The following is a 19,462-nucleotide window of genomic DNA, read 5'->3' on the forward strand; positions in this document are numbered from 1 at the left end:
AAATGAGGCTCTTTCACTTTGACTTTGTGCCGCTACCGCACTGGGCTAGTTTACATAATTATGTGGATATAAACAGGGTCTGTATTCTCTTCACAGTGCCACAAACTTCCGCTGGGAAATCACCAGGAGGGACCCATGAATAATTTGCTTTTCTTCAAACCTCCCTTCCCCTCTCCCTCCCTCACTCCACACTGACACTAGGATAAACTGATGGATTAGATTTAGCCAAGCTAACCATATTTCCACCCCCCCCAAAAAACAGATTAGAGGAAACTTTGAATTGTTGTTATAGACTTGATACCACACCAAGAATCATTTGTTTCTCTTGCTGCGTTTATTCTTACACCATAACCGTCCATTAGGTCATAAAACAATCAAATTACCTCAAACGGCTTTATTCAGCAGGAGAACATAAAATCAAATCAATCTAATTTTATTTGTCACATACACCGAATACAACAATGAACTGCTTACTTACGAGCCCTTACCCGACAATGCAAAGTAAAATAGTACAAAAAGTAGCAAATAAAAACAGTAACACAATAGATAACAAAAACAAGGCTATATACAACAAGTACCGGTACAGAATCAATGTGCAGTGGTATGAGGTAATACAGTTGAAGTCGGAAGTTTACATACACTTAGGTTTTTCAACCACTCCACAAATGTCTTGTTAACAAACTATAGTTTTGGCAAGTCGGTTAGGACATATACCTTGTGCATGACACAAGTAATTTTTCCAACAATTGTTTACAGACAGATTATTTATAATTTTAATTTGTGCTTTGCTGCAGGAGGGCCTGTTGCACTTCACAAAATTGATGGCATCATGAGGAAGGAAAATTATGTGGATATATTGAACCAACATCTCAAGACATCAGTCAGGAATCTTTTTTTATTTTACCTTTATTTAACCAGGTAAGCCAGTTGAGAACAAGTTCTCATTTACAACTGCGAGCTGGCCAAGATAAAGTAAAGCAGTGCGATAAAAACAACAACACAGAGTTACATATGGGGTAAAACAAAACATAAAGTCAAAAATACCACAGAAAATACACTGCTCAAAAAAATAAAGGGAACACTTAAACAACACAATGTAACTCCAAGTCAATCACACTTCTGTGAAATCAAACTGTCCACTTAGGAAGCAACACTGATTGACAATAAATGTCACATGCTGTTGTGCAAATGGAATAGACAACAGGTGGAAATTATAGGCAATTAGCAAGACACCCCCAATAGAGGACTGGTTTTGCAGGTGGTGACCACAGACCACTTCTCAGTTCCTATGCTTCCTGGCTGATGTTTTGGTCACTTTTGAATGCTGGCGGTGCTTTCACTCTAGTGGTAGCATGAGACGGAGTCTACAACCCACACAAGTGGCTCAGGTAGTGCAGCTCATCCAGGATGGCACATCAATGCGAGCTGTGGCAAGAAGGTTTGCTGTGTCTGTCAGCGTAGTGTCCAGAGCATGGAGGCGCTACCAGGAGACAGGCCAGTACATCAGGAGACGTGGAGGAGGCCGTAGGAAGGCAACAACCCAGCAGCAGGACTGCTACCTCCGCCTTTGTGCAAGGAGGAGCAGGAGGAGCACTGCCAGAGCCCTGCAAAATTATCTCCATAGTCAGAAACAGACTCCATGAGGGTGGTATGAGGACCCGACGTCCACAGGTGGAGGTTGTCCTTACAGCCCAACACCGTGCAGGACATTTGGCATTTGCCAGAGAACACCAAGATTGGCAAATTCACCACTGGCGCCCTGTGCTCTTCACAGATGAAAGCAGGTTCACACTGAGCACGTGACAGACGTGACAGAGTCTGGAGACGCCGTGGAGAACGTTCTGCTGCCTGCAACATCCTCCAGCATGACCGGTTTGGCGGTGGGTCAGTCATGGTGTGGGGTGGCATTTCTTTGGGGGGCCGCACAGCCAGAGGTAGCCTGACTGCCATTAGGTACCGAGATGAGATCCTCAGACCCCTTGTGAGACCATATGCTGGTGCGGTTGGCCCTGGGTTCCTCCTAATGCAAGACAATTCTAGACCTCATGTGGCTGGAGTGTGTCAGCAGTTCCTGCAAGAGGAAGGCATTGATGCTATGGACTGGCCCGCCCGTTCCCCAGACCTGAATCCAATTGAACACATCTGGGACATCATATCTCGCTCCATCCACCAACGCCACGTTGCACCACAGACTGTCCAGGAGTTGGCGGATGCTTTAGTCCAGGTCTGGGAGGAGATCCCTCAGGAGACCATCCACCACCTCATCAGGAGCATGCCCAGGCATTGTAGGGAGGTCATACAGGCACGTGGAGGCCACACACACTACTGAGCCTCATTTTGACTAGTTTTAAGGACATTACATCAAAGTTGGATCAGCCTGTAGTGTGGTTTTCCACTTTAATTTTGAGGGTGACTCCAAATCCAGACCTCCATGGGTTGATACATTTGATTTCCATTGATACTTTTTGTGTGATTTTGTTGTCAGCACATTCAACTATGTAAAGAAAAAAGTATTTAATAAGATTATTTCATTCATTCAGATCTAGGATGTGTTATTTTAGTGTTCCCTTTATTTTTTTGAGCAGTGTATATACAGTGGGGGAAAAAAGTATTTGGTCAGCCACCAATTGTGCAAGTTCTCCCACTTAAAAATATGAGAGAGGCCTGTAATTTTCATCATAGGTACACGTCAACTATGACAGACAAAATGAGAAAAAAAAATCCAGAAAATCACATTGTAGGATTTTTAATGAATTTATTTGCAAATGATGGTGGAAAATAAGTATTTGGTCAATAACAAAAGTTTTGTCAATCCTTTGTTATATACCCTTTGTTGGCAATGACACAGGTCAAACGTTTTCTGTAAGTCTTCACAAGGTTTTCACACACTGTTGCTGGTATTTTGGCCCATTCCTCCATGCAGATCTCCTCTAGAGCAGTGATGTTTTGGGGCTGTCGCTGGGCAACACGGACTTTCAACTCCCTCCAAAGATTTTCTATGGGGTTGAGATCTGGACATTGGCTAGGCCACTCCAGGACCTTGAAATGCTTCTTACGAAGCCACTCCTTCGTTGCCCGGGCGGTGTGTTTGGGATCATTGTCATGCTGAAAGACCCAGCCACGTTTCATCTTCAATGCCCTTGCTGATGGAAGGAGGTTTTCACTCAAAATCTCACGATACATGGCCCCATTCATCCTTTCCTTTACACGGATCAGTCGTCCTGGTACCTTTGCAGAAAAACAGCCCCAAAGCATGATGTTTCCACCCCCATGCTTCACAGTAGGTATGGTGTTCTTTGGATGCAACTCAGCATTCTTTGTCCTCCAAACACGACGAGTTGAGTTTTTACCAAAAAGTTATATTTTGGTTTCATCTGACCATATGACATTCTCCCAATCCTCTTCTGGATCATCCAAATGCACTCTAGCAAACTTCAGACGGGCCTGGACATGTACTGGCTTAAGCAGGGGGACACGTCTTGCACTGCAGGATTTGAGTCCCTGGCGGCGTAGTGTGTTACTGATGGTAGGCTTTGTTACTTTGGTCCCAGCTCTCTGCAGGTCATTCACTAGGTCCCCCCGTGTGGTTCTGGGATTTTTGCTCACCGTTCTTGTGATCATTTTGACCCCACGGGGTGAGATCTTGCGTGGAGCCCCAGATCGAGGGAGATTATCAGTGGTCTTGTATGTCTTCCATTTCCTAATAATTGCTCCCACAGTTGATTTCTTCAAACCAAGCTGCTTACCTATTGCAGATTCAGTCTTCCCAGCCTGGTGCAGGTCTACAATTTTGTTTCTGGTGTCCTTTGACAGCTCTTTGGTCTTGGCCATAGTGGAGTTTGGAGTGTGACTGTTTGAGGTTGTGGACAGGTGTCTTTTATACTGATAACAAGTTCAAACAGGTGCCATTAATACAGGTAACGAGTGGAGGACAGAGGAGCCCCTTAAAGAAGAAGTTACAGGTCTGTGAGAGCCAGAAATCTTGCTTGTTTGTAGGTGACCAAATACTTATTTTCCACCATCATTTGCAAATAAATTCATTAAAAATCCTACAATGTGATTTTCTGGATTTTTTTTCTCTCAATTTGTCTGTCATAATTGACTTGTACCTATGATGAAAATTACAGGCCTCTCTCATCTTTTTAAGTGGGAGAAATTGCACAATTGGTGGCTGACTAAATACTTTTTTTCCCCACTGTATATAGTGTGTGCAATTGTAGCAAGTTATTAGGCAATACATAGGCCATAGTGCAAAATAATTACAATTAGTATTAACACTGGAATGATAGATGTGCAAGAGATGATGTGCAAATAGAGATACTGGGGTGCAAATTAGCAAAATAAATAACAATATGGGGATGAGGTAGTTGAGTGGGCTAATTTCAGAAGGGCTGTGTACAGGTGCAGTGATCGGTAAGGTGCTCTGACAACTGATGCTTAAATTTAGTGAGGGAGATAAGAGTCTCCAGCTTCAGAGATTTTTGCAGTTCGTTCCAGTCATTGGCAGCAGAGAACTGGAGGGCATGGCAGCAAAGGAGGTGTTGGCTTTGGGGATGACCAGTGAGATATACAGTGGGGGAAAAAGTATTTAGTCAGCCACCAATTGTGCAAGTTCTCCCACTTAAAAAGATGAGAGCGGCCTGTAATTTTCATCATAGGTACACGTCAACTATGACAGAGAAATTGAGAAAAAAAATCCTGAAAATCACATTGTAGGATTTTTAATGAATTTATTTGCAAATTATGGTGGAAAATAAGTATTTGGTCACCTACAAACAAGCAATATTTCTGGCTCTCACAGACCTGTAACTTCTTCTTTAAGAGGCTCCTCTGTCCTCCACTCGTTACCTGTATTAATGGCACCTGTTTGAACTTGTTATCAGTAAAAAAGACACCTGTCCACAACCTCAAACAGTCACACTCCAAACTCCACTATGGCCAAGACCAAAGAGCTGTCAAAGGACACCAGAAACAAAATTGTAGACCTGCACCAGGCTGGGAAGACTGAATCTGCAATAGGTAAGCAGCTTGGTTTGAAGAAATCAACTGTGGGAGCAATTATTAGGAAATGGAAGACATACAAGACCACTGATAATCTCCCTCGATCTGGGGCTCCACGCAAGATCTCACCCCGTGGGGTCAAAATGATCACAAGAACGGTGAGCAAAAATCCCAGAACCACACGGGGGGACCTAGTGAATGACCTGCAGAGAGCTGGGACCAAAGTAACAAAGCCTACCATCAGTAACACACTACGCCGCCAGGGACTCAAATCCTGCAGTGCAAGACGTGTCCCCCTGCTTAAGCCAGTACATGTCCAGGCCCGTCTGAAGTTTGCTAGAGTGCATCTGGATGATCCAGAAGAGGATTGGGAGAATGTCATATGGTCAGATGAAACCAAAATATAACTTTTTGGTAAAAACTCAACTCGTCGTGTTTGGAGGACAAAGAATGCTGAGTTGCATTCAAAGAACACCATATCTACTGTGAAGCATGGGAGTGGAAACATCAGGATGCACATTTCTGTTTGAAAAAGCTAGCCTTTGCTTTCCTAACTGCTTGTGTATATTGGTTCCTAACTTCCCTGAAAAGTTGCATATCGCGGGGGCTATTCGATGCTAAAGCAGTACGCCACAGGATGTTTTTGTGCTGGTCAAGGGCAGTCAAGTCAGAGGAGAACCAGGGGCTATATCTGTTCTTAGTTCTGCATTTTTTGAATGGGGCATGCTTATTTAAGATTGAGAGGAAAGCACTTTTAAAGAACAACCAGGCATCCTCTACTGACGGAATGAGATCGATATCCATCCAGGATACCTGGGCCAGGTCGATTAGGAAGGCCTGCTCGCTAAAGTGTTTTAGGGAGCGTTTGACAGTGATGAGGGGTGGTCGTTTGACCGCGGACCCGTTACGGACGCAGGCAATAAGGCAGTGATCGCTGAGATCCTGGTTGAAGACAGCGGAGGTGTATTTAGAGGGTAAGTTAGTCAGGATGATGTCTATGAGGGTGCCCATGTTTACGGATTTAGGGTTGTACTTGGTAGGTTCCTTGATAATTTGTGTGAGATTGAGGGCATCTAGTTTAGATTGTAGGATGGCCAGGGTGTTAAGCATATCCCAAATGGGTCTTCCAAATGGACAATGACCCCAAGTTGTGGCAAAATGGCTTAAGGACAACAAAGTCAAGGTATTGGAGTGGCCATCACAAAGCCCTGACCGCAATCCTATTGAAGATTTGTGGGCAGAACTGAAAAAGCGTGTGCGAGCAAGTAGGCCTGTAAACCTGACTCAGTTACACCAGCTCTGTCAGGAGGAATGGGCCAAAATTCACCCAACTTATTGTGGGAAGCTTGTGGAAGGCTACCCGAAACGTTTGACCCAAGTTAAACAATTTAAAGGCAATGCTACCAAATACTAATTGAATGTATGTAAACTTCTGACCCACTTGTAATGTGATGAAAGAAATAAAAGCTGAAATAAATAATTCTCTCTACTATTATTCTGACATTTCACATTCTTAAAATAAAGTGGTGATCCTAACTGACCTAAAACTGGGGATTTTTACTAGGATTAAATGTCAGGAATTGTGAAAAACTGAGTTTAAATGTATTTGGCTAAGGTGTATGTAAACGTCCGACTTCAACTGTATGTACATGTAGGTAGGGGTAAAAGTAACTAGGCAATTAGGATAGATAACAAACAGAGTAGCAGCAGTGTATGTGAAGAGTGTGTGTGTGTGTGTGTGTGTGTTTGTGTGTGTGGCGTCAATTTGATATGTCTCTGTGTGAGTATGTTTTGGAGTGTCAGTGTAAGTATGTGTGAGTAGAATCCAGTGAGTGTGCATCGTCAGTGCAAGAGAGTTAGTGCAAAAAAGGGTCAATGCAAATAGTCCGGGTAATCATTTGATTAACTGTTCAGCAGTCATGGCTTGGAGGTAGAAACTGTTCAGGAGCCTTTTGGTCCCAGACTTGGCGCTTGCCATATAAACAATCAGTAAGTCAACTAATCACCAATCACACATAGTCAATCAATCAACCACATCCTCTGGATGAACAGAATCTATAAAAAAGATGAGACAGATTAGTTCAGTGTATGTATGTGTAACCGAGTTGGATTAGTAACCTCGCTCCTCGGGATGACATTCCACCACACGTGCCATTGAATTGTTAACTTTATACTGTTACGCAAGCAGTGTGACCCTCGTCACATGATCACTTACTTGACTGGGTTGTTGTCAGCATCGGGGTCCCTGGCTGACACCACACCAACAAAGCTGCCAGCGGCTGTATCCTCGTGCACCTCGATGATGTAAGGGTTCCTGCTGAACACTGGCGGCTCATCCACATCCTCTATTGTCACCCGCACCATGGCGTCATCTTTGAACGGAGGGTTGGGACTGTACATGAACCTGGGGTCCAGATAGGTGTTGGTAACCTCCACTTTAAATGAGAATGTCTTTTTTTTCTCGTAATCCAGTTGCTATTAAGAAAATGAAACAGATACATGATCAATAATTATTCAATATAATTAATATACTATCATAACTGTACGTCCTTTCATAACTGTAGGTTGATACTTTAGTTGATAAACTTGGTGGATTCTTGGTTGAAGTAAAAACGAGTGAATGAGTAAAGTATAGTGGAGCTCCCCACCTATACTCTATACAGCTTTATATTGTTCATTCTCAAGGCCTACACTCTTAGAAAATGAGTTAAAAAAATAACACATCCTTGTGTCTAGTTAGGGACCGACACATGTTGACACAACATGATTTGTGTAAATGTTTCAACACATTTTGTGTCAATTCCTGCAATTAATGTGAAAAAGCTGAAAACCATACAGATGTGTTAGATTATTGACCAATCATATTGCAGATCTGAAGATAAAGGTAAATAACATTTAAACTAATCCAATCAGTTAGATTTTTTGCACCCGTTCCTGAAATGGTTGTTCAAGTATAAATGGCTTAGGTAGTCTCTTCATAATGTTCCTAACCTTGGCAGTCATTCTATAGCCACAGAAAGTAGGGGTGCTGAGGGTGCTGCTGTACCCCATAAATATATATATATATATATTTTTTTTTTTAAGGTTATTCGCAAAAGTAGTGCACTGGGCCTTTACAACTCCTGTATTAGTGGACCAACATAGAGTACCACAGTATGTGTCATAATACACATAAAACCTTGCGGTCAGACAAGGAAATGGTTCCAATCGTTTTTCCACCATTCATTTTTCCCATATGGGTATTTTAGAAACACTTAAAATAAAGGCTTTGTTTCGTGTACGCTTACCCTGGCGTGACGTTTTGATAACCGTGTAAATCTCTCAGGAAACATTTGTTCTCTCACAAAGTAGTGCACTGGGCCTTTACTACTCCTGTATCAGAGCTGGTCCTGGCCATTCTGCCACTCTAGGCAAGATTAAAATATTGCCGTCGCTCGCAAAACTAGAATAGTCTCAGTAAGCAAAATCACGTTAAAAAGATGCATATTTCAGTTAGTTATTTTTGGCCACCTGTGAGTGGAAGTATTGTACCAGTTTAAATGGTCTATGGTAGAGGTACATTACTACCTCTGATAAGGAATACGTGGCTACCATATCCAACAACAGTCAATTCTCGTGTATCTCAGGTACAAAATTGTCTGTTGGTTTCCCTGGACTGCATATCTAACTAGCACTAACACGTTTAAAGTCTTTCATGTAGGGTATTTTGCATGTACAAGTTTGTATGTGGAGCACTGCATTAATTAAATGGTTACTTTTTCTACACGTCTTCCTCAGTCATTTACATAATTTAAAAGTGGATTTAAGTGGAATGCAATACAATACACTGAATTCGGAAAGTATTCAGACACATTGACTTTTTCCACATTTGTTACGTTACAGCCTTCTTCTAAAATTGATTAAATTGTTTATTTTTTTCAATCTTCACACAATACCCCATAATGACAAAGCAAAAAAATGGTTAATAAAAAATAAAAAATAATAACTTATTTACATAAGTATTCAGACCTTTTGCTATGAGACTCAAGATTGAGCTCAGGTGCATCCTTTTTCCATTGATCATCCTTGAGATGTTTCTACAACTTGATTGCAGTCCACCTGTGGTAAATTCAATTGATTGGACATGATTTGGAAAGGCACACACCTGTCTATTTAAGGGCCCACAGTTTATTGCGCATGTCAGAGCAAGCATGAGGTTGAAGGAATTGGCCGTAGAGCTCCGAGACAGGATTGTGTCAAGGCACAGATCTGGGAAAGGGTACTGCAGCATTGAAGGTCCCCAAGAACACAGTGGCCTCCATCATTCTTAAATGGAAGAAGTTTGGAACCACCAAGACTCTTCCTAGAGCTGGCCGGTCGGCCAAACTGAGCGATCGGGGGAGAAGGGCCTTTGTCAGTGAGGTGACCAAGAACCCGGTGGTCACTCTGACAGAGATCCAGAGTTCCTCTGTAGAGATGGGAGAACCTTCCAGAAGGACAACAATCTCTGCAGCACTCCACCAATCAGGCCTTTATGGTAGAGTGGCCAGACGGAAGCCACTCCTTAGTTAAAGGCACATGACAGTCCGCTTGAAGTTTGCCAAAAGGCACCTAAAGAACTCTCAGACCATGAGAAACAAGATTCTCTGGTCCGATGAAACTAAGATGGAACTCTTTGGCCTGTATGCCAAGCGTCATGTCTGGAGGAAACCTGGCACCATCCCTACGGTGAAGCATGATGGTGGCAGCATCATGCTGTGGGGATGTTTTTTAGTGGCAGAGATTGGGAGACTAGTCAGGATCAAGGGAAAATGAGCGTAGCAAAGTACAGAGAAATCCTTGATCAAAACCTGCTCCAGAGCGCTCAGGACCTCAGACTGGAGCGTAGGTTCACCTTCCAACAGGACAACTACCCTAAGCACACAGCAAAGACAATGCAGGAGCGGCTTCAGGACAAGTCTCTGAATGTCCTTGAGTGGCCCAGCCAGAGAACGGACATGAACCCGATCGAACATCTCTGGAGAGACCTGCAAATAGCTGTGCAGCAACTCTCCCCTGCCAACCTGAGAGCTTGAGAGGATCTGCAGAGAAGAATGGGAGAAACTCCCCAAATACAGGTGTGCCAAGCTTGTAGCGTCATACTCAAGAAGAGTCGAGGCTGTAATCGCTGTGAAAGGTGCTTCAACAAAGTACTAAGTAAAGGATCTGAATACTTATGTAAATGTGATATTTCCTGTATATTCTTTCATTATGGGGTATTGTGTGTAGATTGATGAATAAGGCTGTAACATAACAAAATGTGGAAAAAGTCAAGGGGTCAGAATACTTTCCGAATGCACTGTATATGTAAAAAAAAAAAAAACATTTTTTTACACATCCGTGTGTACACTTAGGGATGACACGTTACATTTAACATAATCATTCTGTTAAAAAATGTACACAACGTGTTCAATGTGACAACACGGTGACTGTGTTGAAAGTAACACGTCGTCCCTAATTAGACACAGACGTGTTGTTTTTAATACATCTGTTCTAAGAGAATAGATACATGATGACTTCTGATCCACAATGTGATTGGTCAATAATCTAACACATCTAGGGTGTGTTGAGAGGTTTTCAGATTTTAACACAGTAATTGCAGGAATTGACACAAAATGTGTTTAAGAATGTACACATCATGCTGTGCCAACACAGTGATTGTGTTAAAAGTAACATGACGTGTCATCCCAGATGTGTTAAAAATAACTAAGAGTGTACTCTATCAATAACTGGTGGTGAATTTGAATATTCTTTAGTGCACCTTCAGATATAAAGGACTGCTATCAGGGTGTAATTTTTCATCTGAGCGTATGTATACAGTACGTACGCACCATCCACTTTTCACTTAGGTTCTTCAATTTGCATAATTTGCTGAGGCTCTGAAAAGTATGGCCCTGGCTAAGAAAAGAAAAGCTAAACCTGGATTTCAAAAGTCTCAAAGACTCTTTATACAAATTCCCAGGAGGAATAAGGGTCTCTTGACAGCGAAAAGAATTAAGTACTTTCATGAAGATGATAATAAAAGACGGGTTTAGTTCAGAGAGAGGATCACTCTGTCTGCACACAAAGTGGTATCTTGTGATTTGAAGCAGTGGGGTCATAGGAGATGAAAACATGAGAGCGTTGCACTCAGGAGTTTATGGGCTACCTTTTTCACCCTGATAATGCCCTCCTGTGTGTTTTGGTCAGTGATGATGGTGAACATGTCCTGTCCTTCTCGGTCGACGATGCTATACAGCATCTCAGAATTCCGCCCCACATCCGCATCGTTAGCCTTGATCCGACCTATGGCAGCTCCTATTTCAGCCGACTCCAGAGTGCTCAGACGAAATGTATCTGGGGAGATGAAGAAAAAATATGATTTATAAAAAAGAACAGAATAAGCACTGAGACTGAGTTGTGTCTCCCAGATTCTTTGCACTCTGGGACAATGTGATTCTGTATGTTTTTAAAATGTTTGTTTACCTGATTCTCCAGGGAAATGCTAAGCTGTTTGTTAGTTTTTCTATAAACTTTCAAATTCAATTTAGTATTGTCGTTTTTTGTGCAATTTTCCTTGTGTGGGAATGTTTGGGTATGTTATCATTAGTTGTGGGACTCCTTCAGAAAGGATTATTTCGTACAGATGGCTCTCTTTGGGACTATGATGCCGTCCTACCTGTAGGCTACATACAGTACATAGCACAACATCTGCTTTTCAACAGACATTAAAGTTTCAGTATAGTGGTAGTAAATGGCTTATTGGTTATGTCTTAACACCTTATCTGACACTGACAGTAGACAGAGGTCACAAGATATTGTTGAGAGGCCTACAAGCTAGAAGAACCAATGTCGACTCGGTTCAAACAGTGTTGCACAGTTATAAAGCACATACATGTACAGAATAGCATTGTGTGCCTTCATGGAAAACAGAAGGTCAACAAGGAGAGTGGAATGGAGTCTTACGGTTGGCGAAGCGGGGTGGGCTGTCGTTCTCATCAGAGAGGGTGATGCTGACTGTGGTGGTTCCTGATAGCCCACCCATCTGGCCAGCCATGTCTTTAGCCTGGATCACAACCTGGTAGTTCTCCTTCGTCTCCCTGTCCATGTTGGGCAGGGCTGTCCTGATCGTGCCTGAGTGAGAAAATAGACTACTATCAGTATATATAAGTATGACTGGTGTATGATTGGTCAGGTTTAACATGAGTTGAAAATAATAAAGATCTACTTAATTTAGAATAAACAATAATCTCCATTGCCAGTAATCAGTATGAGCGCAATATATTACAAATATTGTTGAGTTATCAAATGAAGGCATCAAAAGCTGAACACCAATGTATATTTACACCACACCAACAGTTCACGACAGACATTACCCCACAAATAAAATATCATTGCTCTTGATTCAGACAAGAGAGGAAACCTTTCGCCTCAACTCACTTCTCATTCACAAAAAAAAACACCCCATACTGAGCGCTGCTGGGTCTCTTTTTGCAGAGAGATACACACATGATCCCTCCTTTCAAGTGTTTGCGTGCCCATTTTGATTGTTGGGAATAGCTTACCATTGTCTGAATCAACTGAAAAATAGGGTTGACCCTGTAGAATACTGTACACAAGCTTGGCACTGTTCCCGTATGTTTGATCGTCAGCATCTGTCGCGGTGACTTGTATAACTGATGTGCCTGTGGAGGAGAAGATAGAGATAAAGCACATATCCATACATCCAAGATAAAGCACATATCCATACATCCAAGATAAAGCACATATCCATACATCCAAGATAAAGCACATAGCCATACATCAAATTTAAGTACACATGGAGCAATTATTAGGAATGCTCTAGCATGCATATAATAGTCATTATAACCACAATTCAATTTGATGAATTAATTTGAAATGTGATCCAGCTCAAAGGGAGGCAGAAGTTGTGAGACATTGCCCAGTGAAATATGCACAACAAAATATAATCATCTAATAAAATAAAGGTGCAAGTTGGAATCAAATACGGTTCTTGAGAGCAATGGCATCGGGCCTTCAAACTCATCTCTGGACCTCAAAGCCAGTTCCACTGCATTTGTTTCATTGTTCCCCTCTAATCAGGGACTGATTTAGACCTAGGATGCCAGGTTGGTACAATTAATTATCAGGTAGAACAGAAAACCAGCAGGCTCTGGACCTCGTAGAGTAAGAGATGAATACCCCTGCCATAGGGGAACCATTTTAGGGTCTCTGAATAACCATAAATGGGATGGTTCTTTGAAGAACCATACAAAAATCCAAAACCAGAGATGTTTTGGCCCTCCAGGGCGAGAATGCAATACTTCTGCTGTAGGTTTTTAAGCCTTATTTGCATATTTCCCAGGGTGACTTCTGAGTTAATTTTTGTTACCAGTACCACCCAGGACTGTGTATGCTAGTGACAGAGAGATGGTTGTTACATTCATGAATTTTCAGTCCTGTGGCCTTCACCAAGTGAGAGCCTAAGTGAATATATTGTCATCAAAATGTAATTCTTTAAAGCTCATGAACAGTCAAAATCATGTTTTTCATGAAATTGGATGATATTTGAAGGAAACCAGATCAAAGTATGATGAACAAAGTATGAAAATGACGGTTGCGTCTTCATTAATCAAGTTTGATCATAAAGTTACTGTTACCCTCCCCCATGTCAAACACTTGGAATCATTATTAAGAGGACAAGGTGACATCACCTTAACTCTCATTTTAATACACCAATGGTAACATGATATTCTGTCACATAATTTAAATAAGTACTGCCTCGTATCCAACATTGGAGAAGGCATGTTTGCAAAAGGGTGTGGTTTATATAGCTAGATAACTCCTCTACTGGTGTCTAATGCATATATTAGGGCCTAATTCATTTATTTCAATTGACTGATTTCCTTCTATGAACTGTAACTTAGTAAAATCTTTGAAATTGTTGCATGTTGCATTTATAATTTTTTTCAGTATAGTTAATTTAACACCTGAATCAACACTAGAAATGTTACACTGAGAAATCAACACTAGGTTACACTGGCCAATTTAAAAGCAACACCAGCCGGCTTCAGTCCATTCATAGTAACACAAAGTAACATCACATCAACATCAAAACTGCTTACACAAGGATATGAACACTGGCGATTTTGCTGTGTAGTGTATGGATTAGAGTTGGGCGATGTTCACCTTTGTCATTTCCTGATTATGTACTCATAAAACATTGTGATATACAATGGTATCTGCCCCTATTGGCCAACCATTAAAAATATATAATAATCCACTGAAAACCACTGTCAATTGTCAATTGATTTCGAACGGGCTGTCTTCAAAATTCAAAAGGCACTCGCACATCTGAGCTATCTTTTTTGCAGGTGCCTGGTAACAGTTGTATAAGATGAGAAAAAAAAAAAACGGGCTGTCTAGATAATAAATGCTTTATTTGCCTCATCCTCCTCTCTTAATATTGTTTGTTCAATCTCTCATAAAGCTGCGAATGAGATTAGTCTATGCCTAGGCCTATAGACTCCGGCTTTCATTCTTGTTCTTTTTGAAAGCGGCAACTTTAGGACAACACCTTCTTAGGCTATTAGAATATTTGGGAAATAGGCTACTGTTCATAACTTTAACTTAAAGCTTTTATGATAAGTCTAGCAGTAGGATAGGTTATTGGCCATTTGGTTTTCAACCTCACATGGAGGGATATTTTTAGGCCTGCACAGATAATTTATTTCTTAATAAGCTTAAACTTGATTAAACTTGTCATTACATTTTTCTATAGATTATTGATATCGTTTTTTTCTCTTTCATTATTAGAGAGAAACAATATTTTCTGACTGGATATTTTGCGCTGCTTTGGTGGAATTCTCCATTCTGTCTAACCTACATTCCTCTCTTACGTTCTGTATATAACATGCACTATATATACAAAAGTATGTGGACACCACTTCACAGTAGTTGATTTGGCTATTTCATCCACACCCGTTGCTGACAGCTGTATAATTAAGTGATAATGCCAGAGAAGCCGGTGTTTGGAGGATATATTGGCAGGGGTGTTGCAAACCGTGAATATATATCCTCCAAACACCATCTTCGAGGGCATTATCACTTTTATGCAACATTATTTTTATGAATTTATTCATACTATTTTATCCTTCCACGAGATATAGTCCCGACACAAATCTAGGGTTGCTACCCAAGCTAGCTGGTTTGTTTGTTCTATCGGTTCGGTTACCAGAGACGCGACCCAGTTGTTCTGTCTTTTTGTTCTGTATCTATGTTGTTCGTTCTAAATGTTCCATTGCTATACTGGCTGGCAACATTCTTATCCCTTGCTTGCTAACTGAAGCTGTAAAGACTGTAAACTTTCTTTATATATATCCATTAAAATGATGCCAGCTGATTCATGATTTCGACTGGCTGAGAAACACTAACTGCCAAGGTCGGAGAGACAGACAGCAAGGTTTATACAAATCTCTGCTGTTGAAAACTAAATGTTAGTCTGAAAGAAATGTGAGATAATGTCTAAATAGTTTTTATAGTGGAGATGAAGTTTATAAATTGCCTGGGTGGGCTGATGAGACAGTGGATTGCGCAGTCAGACGGAACAGAGTAAATAGGCATTTTAACGTCATAGATTTACAGTAGCCGGTGGTAACTTGTGGAATAGCCACCAGCTGGAATGCGGTTTTAACCAATCAGCATTCAGGATTAGACCCACCCGTTGTGTAAAATTCGAGCACACAGCCATGCAATCTCCATAGACAAACATTGGCAGTAGAATGGCTTTACTGAAGAGATCAGTGACTTTCAATGAGGCACCGTCATAAGATGCCACCTTTCCAACAAGTCAGTTCGTGAACTTTCTGCCATGCTAGAGCTGCCCCGGTCAACTGTAAGTGCTGTTATTGTGAAGTGGAAACCTCTAGGAGCAACAACGGCTCAGCCGCGAAATGGTAGGCCACACAAGCTCACATAACGGGACCGCCGAATGCTGAAGCGGTTAGCTTTCCATGGCTGAGCATCCGCACACAGGCCTAAGATCACCATGTGCAATGCCAAGTGTCGGCTGGAGTGGTGTAAAGCTCGCCGCCATTGGACTCTGGAGCAGTGGAAACGCATTCTCTGGAGTGATGAATTGCGCTTCACCATCTGGCAGTCCGACGGACGAATCTGGGTTTGGCAGATGCCAGGAGAATGCTACATGCCCGAATGCATAGTGCCAACTGTAAAGTTTGGTGGGGGAACAGTAATGGTCTGGGGCTGTTTTCCATTGTTCGGGCTAGGCCCCTTAGTTCCAGTGAAGGGAAATCTTAACGCTACATCATACAATTACATTCTAGAAGATTCTGTGCCTCCAACTTTGTGGCAACAGTTTTGGGAAGGCCCTTTCCTGTTTCAGCATGACAATTTCCCCGTGCACAAAGCGAGGTCCATACAGAAATGGTTTGTTGAGATCGGTGTAGAAGAACTTGACTGGCCTGCAAAGAGCCCTGACCTCAACCCCATTGAACACCATTGGGATGACTTGGAACAACGAAGCATGTGCGTAGCTCTTTCTTCATGGGTTGCGATGCAGGCGAAGCCTTAGTAGTTGCGTGAGGCGTGTTCCTGTAGGATAGCGGGAAGCTGTTAAAGCATTGGTGTAGTGTCCCTTGATCCTAAGATGCTTTTATTAAGGCATGTTTCATGGTATGTATGAACATCTTCGCCAGCCTGTTCGTTGATGGGTGATAGGGTGCGGACCTGATGTGATGTATGCCAATAACCTGTAGGAAAGTCGCCATTTCTTGGGACACTAGCTGCGGCCCGTTGTCGCTAACAAGTTGGAGTGGTGATCCGAACCGATTAAACACAAGCTTCTCGATGGTCTTCTCAGCAATAATAGACCCCATGATGGCCACCTGCTATGAGAATCCACGACCACTACAAACATTCTGTAAAACATTCTGTATTATTAAAACAAGACCCAGATGGCAAATATAAAGATCCAGTCTATCTATCTAAAAAACTGGAGGCCTCTTACACTTCAATGTTGTGATGCAAAAATACTAGCGAAATGCATAGCACTCAGAATTAAAAAGGTTTTACCAAGTATTGTTCATCCTGATCAAACAGGTTTTCTACATGGACTAAATATTGGAGGTAATATTCGACAACTACTAGAAATATTGGAACAACATGAAACATTAAGTAGCCAGGCCCGTTATTTATAGCAGATTTTGAAAAGGCCTTTGATAAAGTAAGACTGATTATATTTATAAATGCCTGGATTTTTTCAATTTCGGTGATTCTCTTATAAAAGGTGTAAAAGTAATGTATAACAACCCCAGGTGTAAAATAGTACATAGCGGCTACTTCTCAGAGAGTTATGAATTGTCAAGAGGAGTTAAACAAGTGTGTCTGCTGTCACCATATCTATTAATTATGGCCATCAAAATGCTAGCTATTAAAATCAGATCAAATAACAACATTAGAGGATTAGAAATCCAAGGCTTAAAAACAAAGGTGGCCTTGTATGCTGATGACTCAAGATTTATATTAAGTCCGCAAGCTAGATCCCTGCAATGTCTCATTGAAGATCTAGATAACTTTTCTGGACTCTTTGTACAATATTATGTATTGGATCTTTTACATTGCCCTGCAGTTTACCTATAAAATGGGCTGATGGTGAAGTAGACATACTTGGTATTCATATCACAAAATATATAAATGTGCTCTTCACAATGAATTTCAATAGAAAACTTGTAAAAATAGACAAGATCCTCCAACCATGGAGAGGTAAATACCTGTCTATTAATGGAAAAATTGCCCTGATTAACTCCTTAGTCATATCTCAGTTTACTCACTTACTTATGGCGCTGCCTACTCCTGATGATACATTTTTCAAATCATATGAGCAAAAAATATTTCGCTTTATCTGGGATGCTAAACCAGACAAGATAAAGCATGCCTATCTATATAATGAATATGAACTGGGTGGGTTGAGAGTATTAAATATAAAAGCACAAAACCTCTCTAAAAGCTTCACTTATACAAACGTTTTACTTGAACCCTAAATGGTTCTCAAGTAGATTACTAAGAAAAGATCATCCATTGTTTAAAAATGTCCTTTTTGCCTTTGTGCAGATTGCCATGTCTCATTTTCGATGAATTGAAAATGAACCTTTTTCAAAGTATCTCTCTTTTTCATACAAGTAGGGCTGGTGGCCTCGCAGTTGGGAGCTTGGGCTGGTGGCTGATAGGTCGCTGGTTGGGGTCCCCGTTTTTTACCTTGTGGGAGATCTGTCGACATGCCCTTGAGCAGGGCGTTGACCCTGGTTGCTTCTGTGGGTCGCTCTGGATGGGAGTCTGTTAGATGACTGAATGTAATGTAAATGTTGAGCAGCTTCACTGCAAGTAGATTGTATGTTTTAATATTTAATAAAAAATAATAAAATACAAATATCTGTCTTCGAAGTCGACGTGTATGCGTTGCCATGCCTCCTCCGGCCAATTCCACAGATGAAGATGTGCAAGTTGAGGTACATTGCGAACCTTCTGACATGAGGAACATGTTTTCGCTGCGATTTTCTTCATAAAAACTATTGCACAATGACCTGAGTGTAGTGTTGCAACACTGGTTTTCCTCAGGGAAGGCAGACAACTGAACTGAACTGTATTGATAGCTTAGTTCCCTTCGATAAGAAAGTTCTGGAGCATCCCCTGTGGTTCTACCTTTGATGATGTCCATCACTTCAGATAACACCGGGTCGTTTCTGGTGTTTCTCCACACTTGTGTTTAAGTGACTGGTGCGTTTTCCACTTGTCTGAAGTAGAAGATGTCCACTTGGCGTGACTCTGCTTTGACCACAGGTAGTGTTAACCTGGATAGTCCATCTGCGTTTGCATTGCAGTTCTGACTTGCGGTAATTGATGTCGTAGGTGTGTGCTGACAACAACAAAGCCCACCTTTGCATTCAGTCTCCATGTGTCATTGCATCCACTGACGGCCAGTCCAGTGTGATTTTCTCCAACCACGAACGTCCCAGTAGTGATGCATAGTTTACTTTCACAATGTAGAGTGGCATCTTTTCAGTTTGTCCGTTTAACTGAATTGTGACCTCAGTGATGCCTCTCATGGCGACAAATTCACCTGTGTAAGTCTTTAACACGATGTGTGCTGGCTGAAGTGGAAGGTGTTCCAGTGTCTTTTTGTCAAACTGTGTCTGACACAAGAGATACAGCTGCCCCTGTGTCAATCTCCATATGAACCGGCTGCCCCTCTAGCAAGGGAGAGACATAGTAGCCGTGCAGCCCCCCATCAACAGTTAGTATATTCAGTGTGACTTCCTCACCTGATTGGTCACTTGCTCAACAGCCTAAACATGTCTCTTTTTCTTGCATTAGAATGTCTCTTCTTTTCAGTATTTCACGTTTTCTCTGAGCTCTTTTTGTTTCTGCAGGCTCGTTCAACGTGGCCCTT

At 41.6% G+C, this 19,462-nt stretch overlaps 1 protein-coding gene across 1 annotated transcript in view; it reads right to left on the reverse strand.

The window, feature by feature from the left end:
- The window catches only part of LOC311109169 (cadherin-10-like), a gene marked incomplete at both ends in the record, with an annotated part of 50,087 nt that overhangs the window by 11,981 nt on the left and 18,644 nt on the right, over positions 1–19,462 (reverse strand). The window contains 4 exons of the mRNA XM_084152002.1: positions 7,217–7,476; positions 11,168–11,355; positions 11,965–12,132; positions 12,564–12,683. Of these exons, the coding sequence (XP_084008128.1) occupies positions 7,217–7,476; positions 11,168–11,355; positions 11,965–12,132; positions 12,564–12,683 (736 nt within the window). The remainder of the gene's footprint in view (positions 1–7,216; positions 7,477–11,167; positions 11,356–11,964; positions 12,133–12,563; positions 12,684–19,462) is intronic.

Source organism: Coregonus lavaretus (genome assembly GCF_964263955.1).
Source record: "Coregonus lavaretus genome assembly, chromosome: 34".
NCBI lineage: Eukaryota > Metazoa > Chordata > Actinopteri > Salmoniformes > Salmonidae > Coregonus > Coregonus lavaretus.